The sequence below is a fragment of the Oncorhynchus mykiss genome, chromosome 10, assembly GCF_013265735.2.
Source record: "Oncorhynchus mykiss isolate Arlee chromosome 10, USDA_OmykA_1.1, whole genome shotgun sequence".
NCBI classification, from domain to species: domain Eukaryota; kingdom Metazoa; phylum Chordata; class Actinopteri; order Salmoniformes; family Salmonidae; genus Oncorhynchus; species Oncorhynchus mykiss.
In genome coordinates this window covers 12,312,116-12,325,764 of record NC_048574.1, presented here as the reverse complement: position 1 = coordinate 12,325,764, position 13,649 = coordinate 12,312,116, and the positions used below count along the sequence as shown (strand labels likewise).

The following is a 13,649-nucleotide window of genomic DNA, read 5'->3' as shown; positions in this document are numbered from 1 at the left end:
CTCTGTACCGGTACCCCCCCTGTATATAGTCTCCACATTGACTCTGTACCGGTACCCCCCCTGTATATACTAGTCTCCACATTGACTCTGTACCGGTACCCCCCCTGTATATACTAGTCTCCACATTGACTCTGTACCGGTACCCCCCCTGTATATACTAGTCTCCACATTGACTCTGTACCGGTACCCCCCCTGTATATACTAGTCTCCACATTGACTCTGTACCGGTACCCCCCCTGTATATACTAGTCTCCACATTGACTCTGTACTGGTACCCCCCCTGTATATAGTCTCCACATTGACTCTGTACCGGTACCCCCCCTGTATATACTAGTCTCCACATTGACTCTGTACCGGTACCCCCCCTGTATATACTAGTCTCCACATTGACTCTGTACCGGTACCCCCCCTGTATATACTAGTCTCGCTATTGTCATTTTACTGCTGCTCTTTAATTACTTGTTCCTTCTATTTCTTATTCTTATTCATATTTTTTAAACTGTATTGTTGGTTAGGGGCTTGTAAATAAGAATTTCACTGTTGTATTCGGCGCATGTGACTAATAAAATGTGATAAAAAATGTGATTTGAGATGACATAGTGTCACTAGTGAAAGTCTACATACTGTACCTCTTGCAGTCTTCACATTTTGCTACTTCAAATTTGATCTCAAAAGGGAATAAATCCTACCGATCTACACAACCTACTCCACATTTCCAAAGTCAAAGAAAAATGTATAGAAAATAGTCCAAATTAATAAAATAAAATAAATCAAGTGTTTTGATTGCGCATGTCTTCACACCCCAGAGTTAATACTTGGTGGAAGCACCTTTAGCAGCCGTTACAGCTGAAAACCATATTGAATAACATTCCATCAATTTCGCACAATTCTTAGGGCAACATATTTACATTGTTTTTGTCAAAATTGCTCAAGCTCAGTAAATTTGGTTTGGAGTCATTGATGGACAGCAATATTCAAAGCTGGTCTTTGCTTTTCAACGCAATTTAAGTCAGGACTGAGACTGGACCATTCAGGAGCACTCAACACATATTGGAAAGCCATTCTGGTGTGCCGTTGGCATTAACATCTGTGTAATTGTCTCTGTGAAAAATAAAACTCTATCCCACGGTTAGGTATTCAGAAGACTGTGTCAAAGTTTCCTCAAACTTTTTATCTTGGCTTTGCTCCTTTCATTTTAATTGTGATCCTAACAGTCCCTGCCGGTGACAAGCATACCCATAACATGAGACTGCCACCACAGTACTTGACAACACAGAGGACCAACAACATTGCATTCACTCCACATTACTGGCCTGTATGACAGTGAAAAGATTTAAGCTTGTATAAAAAAAAATCCACTCCAAATCATCCATTTTGTTTTCAAAAAGGCTGTTTGGTAATACAGCAAGATAGCACGACAAAGAAATTAACTTTTTGACCTAAATTAAAAACGACAGGCTTCGGTCGTATCCAATAACACACAACACATTCTTTATTTTCAAGTATTGTGGTGGCAGCATCATGTTATTGGTATGCTTGTCACCGACAGGGACTGGGGAGTGTGTCAGGATCAAAAGAAATATGAATGGAACAAAGCCCAGGTAAAAAGTTAGAGGGAAACCGGCCTCAGTCCTCCAAAAACTTAACCCAAGGGTAGAGTTGTATTTTTCAGCAGGGCAATTACACATATTTTAATGCCAAAGACAAGTCAGAATTGCTTTCCAAGAGGTGTTGAGTGTTCCTGAGTGGTGCAGTCTCAGTTTAAATTGGCTTGAAAAATCAGTGACAAGGTTTTTGACTCCTAACCACATTTACTATGGTGTATATATAATATAAAATGCTCTTTCAAGACACCAGTGCTATACTTTTTACAGCTGTCTGAGCTTTGACCAGTGCAAATCCATTTGGCCTAGGTGTTAGCAGAGTCAAAGCGAGCAGCAGGCCTGAGTAGCCTCAGAAAGCGGAAATGATGCTGGTCGTGGCATTTGCGTCCCTTGCCTTTGCAACCATGAAAAGCACTTAGAAATGACAAATAGTCACACATCAAACATGTTTTTAAAAATATATTTAACTGTTTAATAAAACAGAATGCAAGTCTTTTGTACTGTAAAACTGGTTGTGCACCATTTAAAGTGCTATGGGTAAAGAACATTGGCTTGACCCAGTAGTGATGTAGTTGTCCCAGAGTTCTAGTGACATGTTTTGGGGATTTAGATGTATATGTCTATTATTTTGAACGCTAAACGTTGAACAATACGATTTAATATATTGTATAGATCAATAAAAACAAAGAAGGTTATTAAAATAGTTTTTTTCTTATAGTATAGCTCTAATGTGTGTCCCCTTAGTTTTATGTCATTCAAAATTGTACCTTTATTTAACTAGGCATGTTAGAACAAATTCTTATTTTCAATGACAGCCTAGGAACGGTGGGTTAACTGCCTTGTTCAGGGGCAGAACGACAGATTTTTACCTTGTCAGCTCGGGGATTCAATCTTGCAAACTTTCGGTTACTAGTCCAACGCGCTAACCACTAGGCTACCTGCCACCCATTATAAAGATATACTTACTATACAAGGTCCTTGAGCATTCTCTTCAGGGGAAAACTGTTATCGGGGAAGGGGTCTGTATTAATGAAAAGTATTAGCTAATCACACCTTTTTAGTATGTCATAAATTTGAGGATTCCATTGATCATTCGGTGAGTCTGAATCCAAAGTGTCATTTAGTTTTAGTCAATTTAAATGAAGGGAAATTACGTTGTGAGCAAAATGATTAATTATATCACTTTAATGGATTGACGACCTTGGATCTGAGCATTTGTGGTCTCCATTTCAGAAAATCCTAATTTACAGTACCAAAAATGTCTCATCGGTGTTACCATCATTGGTGTAACTACTCCTACTGGTCGCACAATGTTATTATAAGGGTAAACATTTTTTATTAAAGCTACCATATTTAGAATGGAAAGATGTACCCAAATACAGTATATAAAAAATAAAATATAAAAAATCTTCCCAGAATGGCATGTCCAAATGTCACCGTAATTCAAGAACGACCCAGGCAAGACAGTAGCTCTTTGTTTAAAGTTGCTGCTTGGTCAGATGCCATGGAGTTCGGAGAACGAAGGAGTCTGGCTGGTGCACTCTGAAACTTTTGGCAAACTCTCAATTCCATCTCCCTTTCTCTCTATCTCCCCTGCTCTCACCCCACCTCCCTTTCTCTTTAATGCCTCCGCTCTCACCCCACCTCCCTTTTCTCTAACTTAAAGTGTTGAAGTGTGTGTTTCTCTTGCGTTGAAGTCTTCCTGTCACACTTGGTTCGCTGGGCCCTGAAATACCAGTGCAGGATGCCTTTCGCAATCTCCAGGTCTAAATGTCAGGGTCACATTTCCAAACAGCGTGTACTTGCCATTTCCGCCCATCTGAGCGTGCATTCCTGCAGACCTGCATATGTCCCGTAGGAAAACCCAGAATGATCTCTCTTCCAATTCCCTGACCTCACAAATCGTTGAGGCACTTTTGTTTGACTCTCTCTCTTCAGTCCATGTCATTTGTATGCACAACTAGTAGAGAGGGGAAGAGGGAGGGGGAGGGAGAGGGAGAGGGGGATGAGTACTGCACCAGATGTGGAAAGGACTTTTGCAATATGTCATCCATTCTGCAAGGGGACGTTTACTTCAACCAAATCAACATGGATGAGTTTACTTGGGAAATGTGCAGACAGGTCTGTTCCAGTCACAGCATGGACTGACTGGCTGGACAAAATGGCTGCTGAACATGAGAAACACCAAGCAAAGAAAATATCAACAAAAAAATAGAAGGATCAACGGATGTTATGTCGAAGTTGGACAGGGTGATGGGTATCTGTTTGATGGTCCAACTGTGTGTCTGCTGTGGCTGTGACTCCCAGAATGGTGTGGCCTTACTTTGGCATGCACAGAACAATGTCTTCTATAGCTGGAGGGCTGGTAACACACTTCTGTTGAAAGAAGGGCTTTGCTATCACCAGCAGGCACCACAGCATCATAGTAAGAACAGTTCAATTATAGACTTGTAACACTATAAACAAGATTACAGATAATTACAAGGACAATCATATTATTGTTGATGATAATATATTAGCTAGATAATAATACTAAGCAATAAGGCTTAGGGGAGGGGTGTGGAATATGGCCAACATACCACAGCTAAGTAAAAACAAAACTAGTATATTGGCCATATACCACAAACCCCTGAGGTACCTTGTTGCTATTATAAACTGGTTACCAACATAATTACAAGAGTAAAACATGTTTTGGGGGGTCATAACTGTATATACCACAGCTTTCAGCCAATCAGCATCCAGGAGCCAAAGTACCCAGTTTATAATAGAGTATATAGTATGAGAACGATACTACCAGAGTAAGGATAAACCTGAATCAAAGCTATAGGAACCGGTACTGTACACAATGAAGTCAGAGCCATAAGTGTGTTTTTCTTCTTCTTCGTTTCGTCATGTCACTTATACAGATATTTTCACAGCTTTGATCATAATGGGATTTAGGAAGTGCTGTACATGGGAGCTATCGGCAACAAAGCACAGCCATTCCAACCTGCAGAGTGAGAATATGCTGTTTGACGGAGTGTGACGACCTTACTCTCAACATTGTGCATTGACTGACACTTCCTAAGAACTCAGCCATGAAACAGTGTGGTTAGCTAAGATAATACGACACCTACCAGCGACAGCATTACCTTTTCCCACATCCTATGTCTGTGAGAGGGGTGGTTTTTTCACTTGCTGCCATTTAAAATTCCTGAGCTGATGTGTAGTTTTGGGCCTGGCGGAGCGGAGGGGGGGGGGGGGGGGGGGGGATGACAGCAGTGGTGTGGAATACACACATGGTGGTGGTGTGGGAGGGAGCGCAGTGCAGGGTGGGGAGATGACAAACAGGCAGGTTTGTCTCAGATCTCACCTACTCTAACAGACAGGCCCCAGTGCCACAGGCTGCAGCAGAAGCCCCAGCTCAGCCAGAAGTCAACTCAGCTTCTCACTCATCTCCCCCAGGTGCTTACAGGTAACACTCAGGACACAGGACACAGGGCCCTGCCTTGCCTGGAGGGGAAACGACACAGGTGGGCCTGGGGGGGTGCACAGCTTGACCACGTAGGTACGGTGGTGTTCTTCTTGGGAGAAACGGAATGTTACACATCTATATAAGACCACCCCTTAATCATGTAGGCAGTCAGTGTTCACTCACACAATTTACAAGGACAACAACCTCTCATGTTGCCTTTTTTTTCCAAATAGAGGAAAACATTTTCTCAGCATGGGTTTTTCTTACTTACAGTAACTCACTGATCCTTGGTTTTAATTGGTTGAGGATATTATTCATTGCATTTGACCAGGGCATGCTTCTGTCTAAGTAGATGAAGGAAATATTCTGAATATTATATATATCTGAATATTTATTTTATTTAACCTTTATTTAACTAGGCAATTCAGTTAAGAACAAATTCTTATTTACAATGATGACCTACCCCAGCCAAACCCAGACAACACTGGGCCAATTGTGTACTGCCCTATGGGACTCCCAATCACAGCCAGAATTGAACCAGCGTCCATAGTGACACATCTAGCATTGAGATACAGTGCCTTAGACCAATGCGCCACTCAGGAGCCCCAGTATTACTTACTGTAATATTTTATGTCAGTAAATGTAGGGTCATGCTGCTTCTTCTGGCCTGAATTGGAGTGTGGCTTACCACTGTTCCATAGGAGAATAATACAATTTAAACTAAAAGGAAGGGAATTCAGGAAGCATTCAAATGAAACAGTGAAAACCACTAAATGTCCTGATTTAACATGATTAACAGTTTTAATTTGGTCCTCTGCGAGTGAACGGGAAACAGGCTATTTCTGGCCCACTTTTTCATATATATTTTTTTACTTTCAACCATAGCTCTCCCGCCCCAGATCAACTAAATGACAAACTAAGTCTTGTAACTATGGAAACAGAACTCTCATTGGTAGCTTTAACACTTAACCATGTTCCACCAATCTGAAAGGACATGGCAGAAAGACAGAGAATGTACTGATATGTTTTCTGTCTGTCTAAGAGTTTGGTTCGTGTATGATTCAAGTAGAGGACCCTCAGTAAAAAAAGACACCACAACATGTTAATATTTAACAATATATATTTCCAATGTCAATGTACATTCCTTTTCGACATGAGCTTTCTTCACAAACACAGGTTGGAATCTAAATAAATACTATATAAAATAGAACTTCAAAATAAATATATCTATATAGGGAAACTTTTATATGGGAGATTTGTTCATTTTGTTATAGTTAAACAAAACAAAAGCACAGAGCTAATTTTTCCGCAACATTGACATTGCAAAGGCAAAGACATTGAATAGCAGGAGCCAGCAGTTTTGAAGGTTATTTTGATTGAGTTGAAGATAATTCTAGTGGCCACAAGTGTACCACAAAATGGAGTTTAAGTCACAGCATTCTAACAAAATAAAAGGCTTCGTTATTGAGTTGTCATGGTTGGTGATTATTCAATACCTTAACAGGCCACCAAACACATGACGCTAAGGATTTTACCCAAGCCACAGTGTGAGAGAGACAGAGATAAAAAAGGTAGAGAAGCAAAAGAGATCCACTATTAAACAAGATGGACTGGAACATAGCTTTACAGTTCTCTTTTCCTCATGGTGCTTTTGACACGTTTATGGACAGCAGCTGTATTTGTAAATCAAGACCAGGGTATTTGTTAATTAAGGCCAGGGTATTTGTCAATCAAGGCCAGGGTATTTGTTAATTAAGGCCAGGGTATTTGTCAATCAAGGCCAGGGTATTTGTCAATCAAGGCCAGGGTATTTGTCAATCAAGGCCAGGGTATTTGTCAATCGAGGCCAGGGTATTTGTCAATCAAGGCCAGGGTATTTGTCAATCAAGGCCAGGGTATTTGTCAATCAAGGCCAGGGTATTTGTCAATCAAGGCCAGGGTATTTGTCAATCAAGGACAGGGTATTTGTCGGCCAAATTGGGGAGGGAAAAAAAGTTGCGACACTGTAAGTACAAACAGGGGGAAATGAGTTGATCCGGATAGGCCAAAATTGTATTCCTTCAGTGGATTCAATGATTCCACAGTTGCAGGGGCACTGAAGAACTGGGAATTAGCTTCGCCTCTATCCGCTAAAGAGGCATGAATAGCATAAACAGAGGTATTTTTACTGCGGGGCACACTTTTCTAAATCAAGTGCTTATGATAGTAAGACCTGTCTTCCCCCCTCCCTCTTCCCCTCAACCTCAAATCTTTACCCTCAAAATATATATATATCTATATATCTATCTATGTTTTGTATTGTAGTTATAATGTACCATGCAGTTTTTCAAGGACATTTAAAACTATTTACAACAACATATCACCTGCATAGGTCTATTTCTATAAAATAGGTCTATTTCTATAACATAGGTCTATTTCTATAACATATTGTCACCACATCAACAAATATTCCCTGGCTTTGCCAGTCAGAACATAATTCCCCATTTTGGCACCTTCCCTTGGATTGAATTGCAAACATTTGAAAATAATATTGCCTTATACATTCAAGACTAAGAACAGTGTTTTTTTCCTGTGTGTTTTCTGCTTTGTGCAACAAGACAAGTACAAAAATGTAAAAGAGGCAGGCCCTAATGTTAGTGGGGGACCTTAGAACCGACGTGACAGAAATGTGTAGATTCCCTTTATGCCAAACTGAAGCATAAAAAAAGGACACAGCACCTTTAAGAGCAATTGCCCTCTGACAATTTGGCGAGTGCATAACAAATATGATCCCTAAGACAGCTAAACAAGCTATACTAAACTCCTTTGGCAAAGTCATTGGTACTCCATGCAAGCCGCAAAAATAGATTGAGAAAATAAAGATAAATAATATTTCTAACAGACAAAAAACTCAACACTGCAGCAAAAATTATGAGAATTTCTTAATTCCATTATTTTACTTTTAGATTTGTGTGTATTGTTAGATATTGCTGCACTGTTGGAGCTAGGAACACAAGCATTTTGCTAAACCCGCAATAACATCTGCTAGATATGTGTATGCGACCAATAAAATTTGATTTGATACAATGTGGACTCAAAGTAGTTCACAGAGTAATGTAAAATACATTAAGCATTGATACTTAATACTGTGCTTCAGTACATCATAAGGGGTTTGCGTCATCTAAAAAGGTTGTTCAAGTGGCAGGTTTGATTTAACTAAGGCTGGATATGCTACAGCTTCACTTGACCTCTTTCTGAAAACGCTACACTCCAGAAAATGTTCAAAAAGGTTTTTCAGCTGTCACCATAAGATAACTACTATTGGTTCCACGTAAAACCCTTTGGTTCCATGTAGAACCCACTGTGGAAAGGGTCCTACATGGAACCCAACATGTTTCTACCTTGAACCAAAAAGGGTTCTCCTTTGGGGACAGCCAAAAAAAACCTTTTAGGTTCTGGATAGCACCTTTTTTTCTAAGACTGTATTTTCCCTCCATTTCCTCTCTTAACTTACTCTTCCTAAATAATTCACAATTGCCCTTTTGCCCTTTTTAAACTGTTCTTTGCCTATTGTTCAAAGTGAAGTCAACCAAGCTAGTGGCAGTTTTTACGTGCTAGACCAAATTCTACTGATGAGGAACGATCCCTGAGGAGGTTTTTCTACAACACATCCACGTCGAGCACTGGAGTTAACCACTACGTCACATCATGCAGGGCATGACGTGCAATTATTCTGAAGTGATTGGTAAAAGCTAGGTTTTAAAAAATCCCCTCAAAGAAATGGAAAGTGATCAAGTCAGGCAATCCTAAACACTATTTTTCTCTCAGTTGTGGTATGACCTTACATATCAGACGGGCAAAGCCACACGACTTTACCTCTCACTTTTCCACCTTGACAGAACGAGCTCAACATCAAGCTAGCAACAGGAAGGCTTGTATGGGACTGAAACGTTTCATATATGGGGGAGAGTGGGTGGCTGTTTCAGTTGAAGTATCCTTTACTACCCAAAAGGAAATCAACAGTTTGCATAAACAGAGAGAAACTGCTTTGGAGCAGGCTTCTTTTTTGTGTGTTTTTTCTTGGAGAACAACAACTGGGGTCCATTGTGTCATAGAGTAGCTAGCTATGATGAAGCTGGAAATTCAGAGCAGTATAGAGGGATAATGAATTGTGCCTTCAGCCATTTTAGAAACAAAATCTGCCAGTCTGTTATACCTATAAAGATGTGTTCTGAGGCAAGCAGTTGTCCAGGACAACCAATTGAGCAGACAGACCTATTCTGACTTGTGTGGAATAACATCACTCAAACCAAGAAGGACAAGTGTAAACCCTTTTGTAAGTACCATGGTTTTCTGGAAGCCATCCAGCGGTTAGGGGTTGGTGGGATTGTTCTATCTAGAGGGTATTGATAAGGCAACAGCCAATGACTATCATGAGGCCTGTTTCTCCTGGCCTGCAACCTTGGCCTCCATGCTCTTACAGGCCTGCTGGAAGTTCTTGCAGCGGCAGCCCGGGCGGCTGGTTTTGTCATAGCACTTCTGCGACAGTTTGACACAGCCCATGGTGGGCAGGTAGCACACCAGACAGGGCAGCACCAGGGACATGGCTGCCATGAAGGACCAGCGCGCACAGCAGTTAGACTGGTGGCAGGAGCACGGGCGGTCGGCGCAAGATCCCTCATCATCCTCGTCCTCTGTGCAGTGGTAGAAAATGGCCTTGACCAGGCACATGCAGGTGGCTGAGTCCACCAGGCTCTGCACTGAGCACAGGCACTCCTGGTTACACACCCAGCACGAGGGCAGGGTCCGGGGCAGGGTGCACTCCGTGCAGCGGCACTTCCCACAAATCTCACACAGCAGCATGTGCTTCTTGTCAACCGTTGCAGCCCCCAGGGCAGCAGTTTTTAGATCCAGGGGCTTTGAGGTGAGCGCCTTGGGCCCGCAGCAGGGGGTCCTGGTGGTGACTACGGTGGAGTTGTGGTCCACCACGGGGGTGGGGGCTGCGTGGTCCAGCAGCCTCTGGTCTGACGAGGTGCTGCTGCTGCTGCTGATGGAGCTGGGCCGCCCGCTGAAGGTTATCCAGGGGTGTGTGGTGGCGTTGTGAGGGTTGCAGCGCGCCAGTTGGGGGAGGTGGGGAGCCCCTAGCAGTGCCTCGTGGGGCCCCCTGTTGACAGCCTTCTGGTTGAGGGGTTGCTGGGAGACCACAGCGGGACTGTCAATATAGTCATTTTCCACATGAGAGGACTTCATCTGGTCGATTGGGAAGATGGTGAGCGGGTGCTGTAGCCTTCCATACGGAACCATACGCAACGGCTGGGATATAATGGAGGAAGACACTCCAGGGATGTGGTGGGGAACCCTCGACTCCATCTGTGTGGTGGTGTCCCTCATACAGAAAACAGAGAGCTCAACATCTAGCAGTCCTGCAGAAACATAGAGACAACAGTCAGCCTCCTGGAATGGCTACCCTACTTACAGATGTAGGATCTTAATTTGAGCCAGTTTGCTACAGCATGAAAATAATCCTGCAGCAACAGGAAATGTGAATTATTATGTGGATTATAATTAATGGACATTTTTGTAGGTGTTGATAGATGTGTTGTTAGGGCAAATCAAGTGGAAATTACAAACTTTAGATGTATTTTTACATGTTTGCATTTCCTGCTTTGCAGGCAAATTCTCAGCAACAAAAAAGGGATCAAATGATGAACCTACATCTGTACACAAACCCATCTAACACAAGGCTCTTAGTCAGTGGTTGTCCAAGACGTGAGTCAGCATAGAGTATATATTCTCAACAATGACTCATAGCAACCGATTGTACTGATGACAGTTACATTCAGAGAACGTCCTGTATCAGTTTATAATGAATATTAACAAGCACATTATTTATATATTTATATATAAACATTCTAATAATACCTGGTATTCAAATGCAATAAAATCCACATTATGTTGCGCATTAATATGTAATTTACCCAATTCATGTTCAACACTTTCTCAAGAGACAAAATACCACAACGTCAACATTAATTGCAAAACATGAATGCAATAACAAATAAAGCCTATGCCAAATGATATTCAGAAGAAGGGGGCCCTATAGACCAGAATGAGACTATAACACATGACTTCCAAGTGCTATAAACCCATTCACCAAAAGGACCATTGATGAAATAGATATAGCTTTTTTTATGTTTGGTGACTAGACAAAAGTATAATGAATCGCATTGTTGATTTAATTGCATTTGGTCGGTGTTAATTTCTCCTTAAAGGTTGTAGGGCACGGTTCCTCAATAGGCGGCATGCGGACCAAATTCAGCTTTCTGTTGATTTTATTTGCCTCCCCAAGTTTACTGAGCAAAATATATGTACTTTTTTTGATGGGCATAAAAGACTGTAAAATCACCAGGAAATTTCCTCAAAGTGATTTCAATTTAGAAAATCTGTTTCCAAGTATTCCTACGTATAAATAGAGACATGTGTGATCGTGTCCTAATGTAATCAATGTTTGAAAGCATTCTGTTTTTGTCAAATGCTATATCTGTTTGGAATTCTTGTGGTCCATTTGCAGCGTAAAAATTATTCATAACTGTGATGCTGTGAGTAGAAAACTAACAAGTATTCTCCATAGTGCCAAATAACATGTTCCTCTTTACCCATCCTATCTTTACAAGAATCGGACACTAGTTTTTGGATATTACTCTGCATGCGCCAAAAGAGACATAGTTCCATGCCCCATCATCACTCTTAAAAAGGAAGAAACCCAGAATTAGTAGGTAGACTGTAATGGCACCTATGTAAGCAGGCTGACGTTTCTTGGGATGAATCCTGTCCTGGAGGCAGAGATGAGCGGATTGAGCCAGGTGCGAAGTCAAAATTGGCTATTTCGTTTTTTAAAAATCATGAAAACAAAAGTGAGCTTGTCGGTCTTAATTTAATTTAAGGTTAAACATAAAGTCAGCAGTGTGGTTAAGTTTATGTTTAAAATTATGACTTCGTGGCTGTGCCAGCTAGTGACCACGCTGCAGAGCTGCTTCCAGGACAAGATTCGTCCCAATAAATGCCAACGTGCCCTATTTAATGACCCAATAGTCGTACAGGGCACAACAGTTACTACTTAGTAGTTACTTTATAGTAGACACTATAATGTAGTGTGGTAGACTACATACCTACCACTCTAGCTGGCAGACATGATAAATTATAAAGAAATTAATGACATTTTTAGTTAAATATTGATACGATTGTCAGGTAATTTGCCACAGCAATAATCACGGAACCTGAAAATAGTGAGCAAAATGCTGCGTCTCTCCGACCTGCAAATACTCCTGATCATCAGAACCAGTGAATCCAGAGACGGTAGGTAGGTAGGTTACAGTGTCTCCCTCCTCCCTCCCCTCAGCGTCTGTGAATTAAGTGAATATAACCGGAGGCGACACGTCATTGGAAATAGAAAATAAACGTAAAATCTGACTAAATATTTATCGAGACATGATGATAACATTTCATTCGACAAGTGATTCACAATAGCAAAATCTCCAGAACATATAGGCTATGGCGTCTTAAAATTATATATTTTTTACGCGCAAGTGGCTATAGTGTTGGCTATTGGTTTATGAAAGGAGGGTGGCAGTTTAGACCAAAACGCTACTTATTTTTATTGGACAAACGGTTTCTTTTAAAACGGAGAGTTATTTAAAGGAACAGATGACAAAACCACCTGACATATGCATATGATGTGCCAGCTCAAACGCTGCAGAGAAGCGTCACGCAACCAGCCCCGATAATGCGAATGATCACCAGCAAGAGGCAAAGACACGAGTCCGTAACTAATAGCCTACGTAAGGCTGTTGTTTTTAACCGCAACATAGATGTGTATAAACGGCTTATAACGCTTTAAAAATGAACGAGGTAAAACAAAAGTCAACATTTAGGTTCTCTTATTTCATCTGCTCTCATTATTACTTCTCTCTTGTCCACAACCTTGCTATAGTAGCATCCATGGTTAAATATTGACACAAAGTACAAATACGGGAACAGCTTGTTGCAAGAGAGAAAAATAAATGTTCAGCGCACCCAAGCAATCCACAAAATTGATGTACACACCAGTATTCGAAATTGTTTAACCAAAAATGTGATAGGCTACTAGGGTTTATGTATCCCATGTCGAAAATTATTATAAATCCGATAGAATAACTTACTTTTCCAGACTAGCAGCGCATTCCTCTGTTGAGCTCGAAGACTGCATGTATATTCCAAATATATTTCTCCCAAGTAAAGAAAAAACACTAAGTCCAAAAATTATTGAACACTATCCACTCGATGCTTACTGCAGTGAGGACACGGTCTTTTTGATACGATGTTGCAACTACATGGGGAAATTGTTTTTTATGAATGGGAGGGAAAAGAAGGTACTGCGCAGATGCCTTGGCATGTTTTTTTTGTGAATGGGAGGGCACAACGTCTCAGAGCTCAAATGCGGGGGTTACGTTTTTATGAATGGGAGGACTCCGAATTTCATTGCGCAAGCGTGATACCAAGAGTTCATGAATGGAAGAATTGGGAGGTTTTTGTCACAAGGGCGATGTCAGAGAGGATTACATGAATGAGCTGGC

The 13,649-nt window shown here is 41.2% G+C and overlaps 1 protein-coding gene across 2 annotated transcripts; it reads right to left on the bottom strand.

The window, feature by feature from the left end:
- Window positions 1-6,160: 6,160 nt before the first annotated feature.
- Window positions 6,161-13,414, bottom strand: LOC110533351 (protein sprouty homolog 4). 2 transcript variants are annotated; one of them, XM_036989707.1, is made up of 3 exons: window positions 13,236-13,414; window positions 12,351-12,439; window positions 6,161-10,460 (listed from the first exon to the last, which is right to left on the bottom strand). In XM_036989707.1, exon 3 carries the CDS (start codon window positions 10,426-10,428, stop codon window positions 9,469-9,471), a length of 960 nt encoding a protein of 319 aa, XP_036845602.1. In that variant the 5' UTR covers window positions 10,429-10,460; window positions 12,351-12,439; window positions 13,236-13,414; the 3' UTR covers window positions 6,161-9,468. The 2 variants fall into 2 exon arrangements, with proteins under 2 accessions (XP_036845602.1, XP_021473137.1); XM_021617462.2 differs by lacking the exon at window positions 12,351-12,439.
- Window positions 13,415-13,649: the final 235 nt, after the last annotated feature.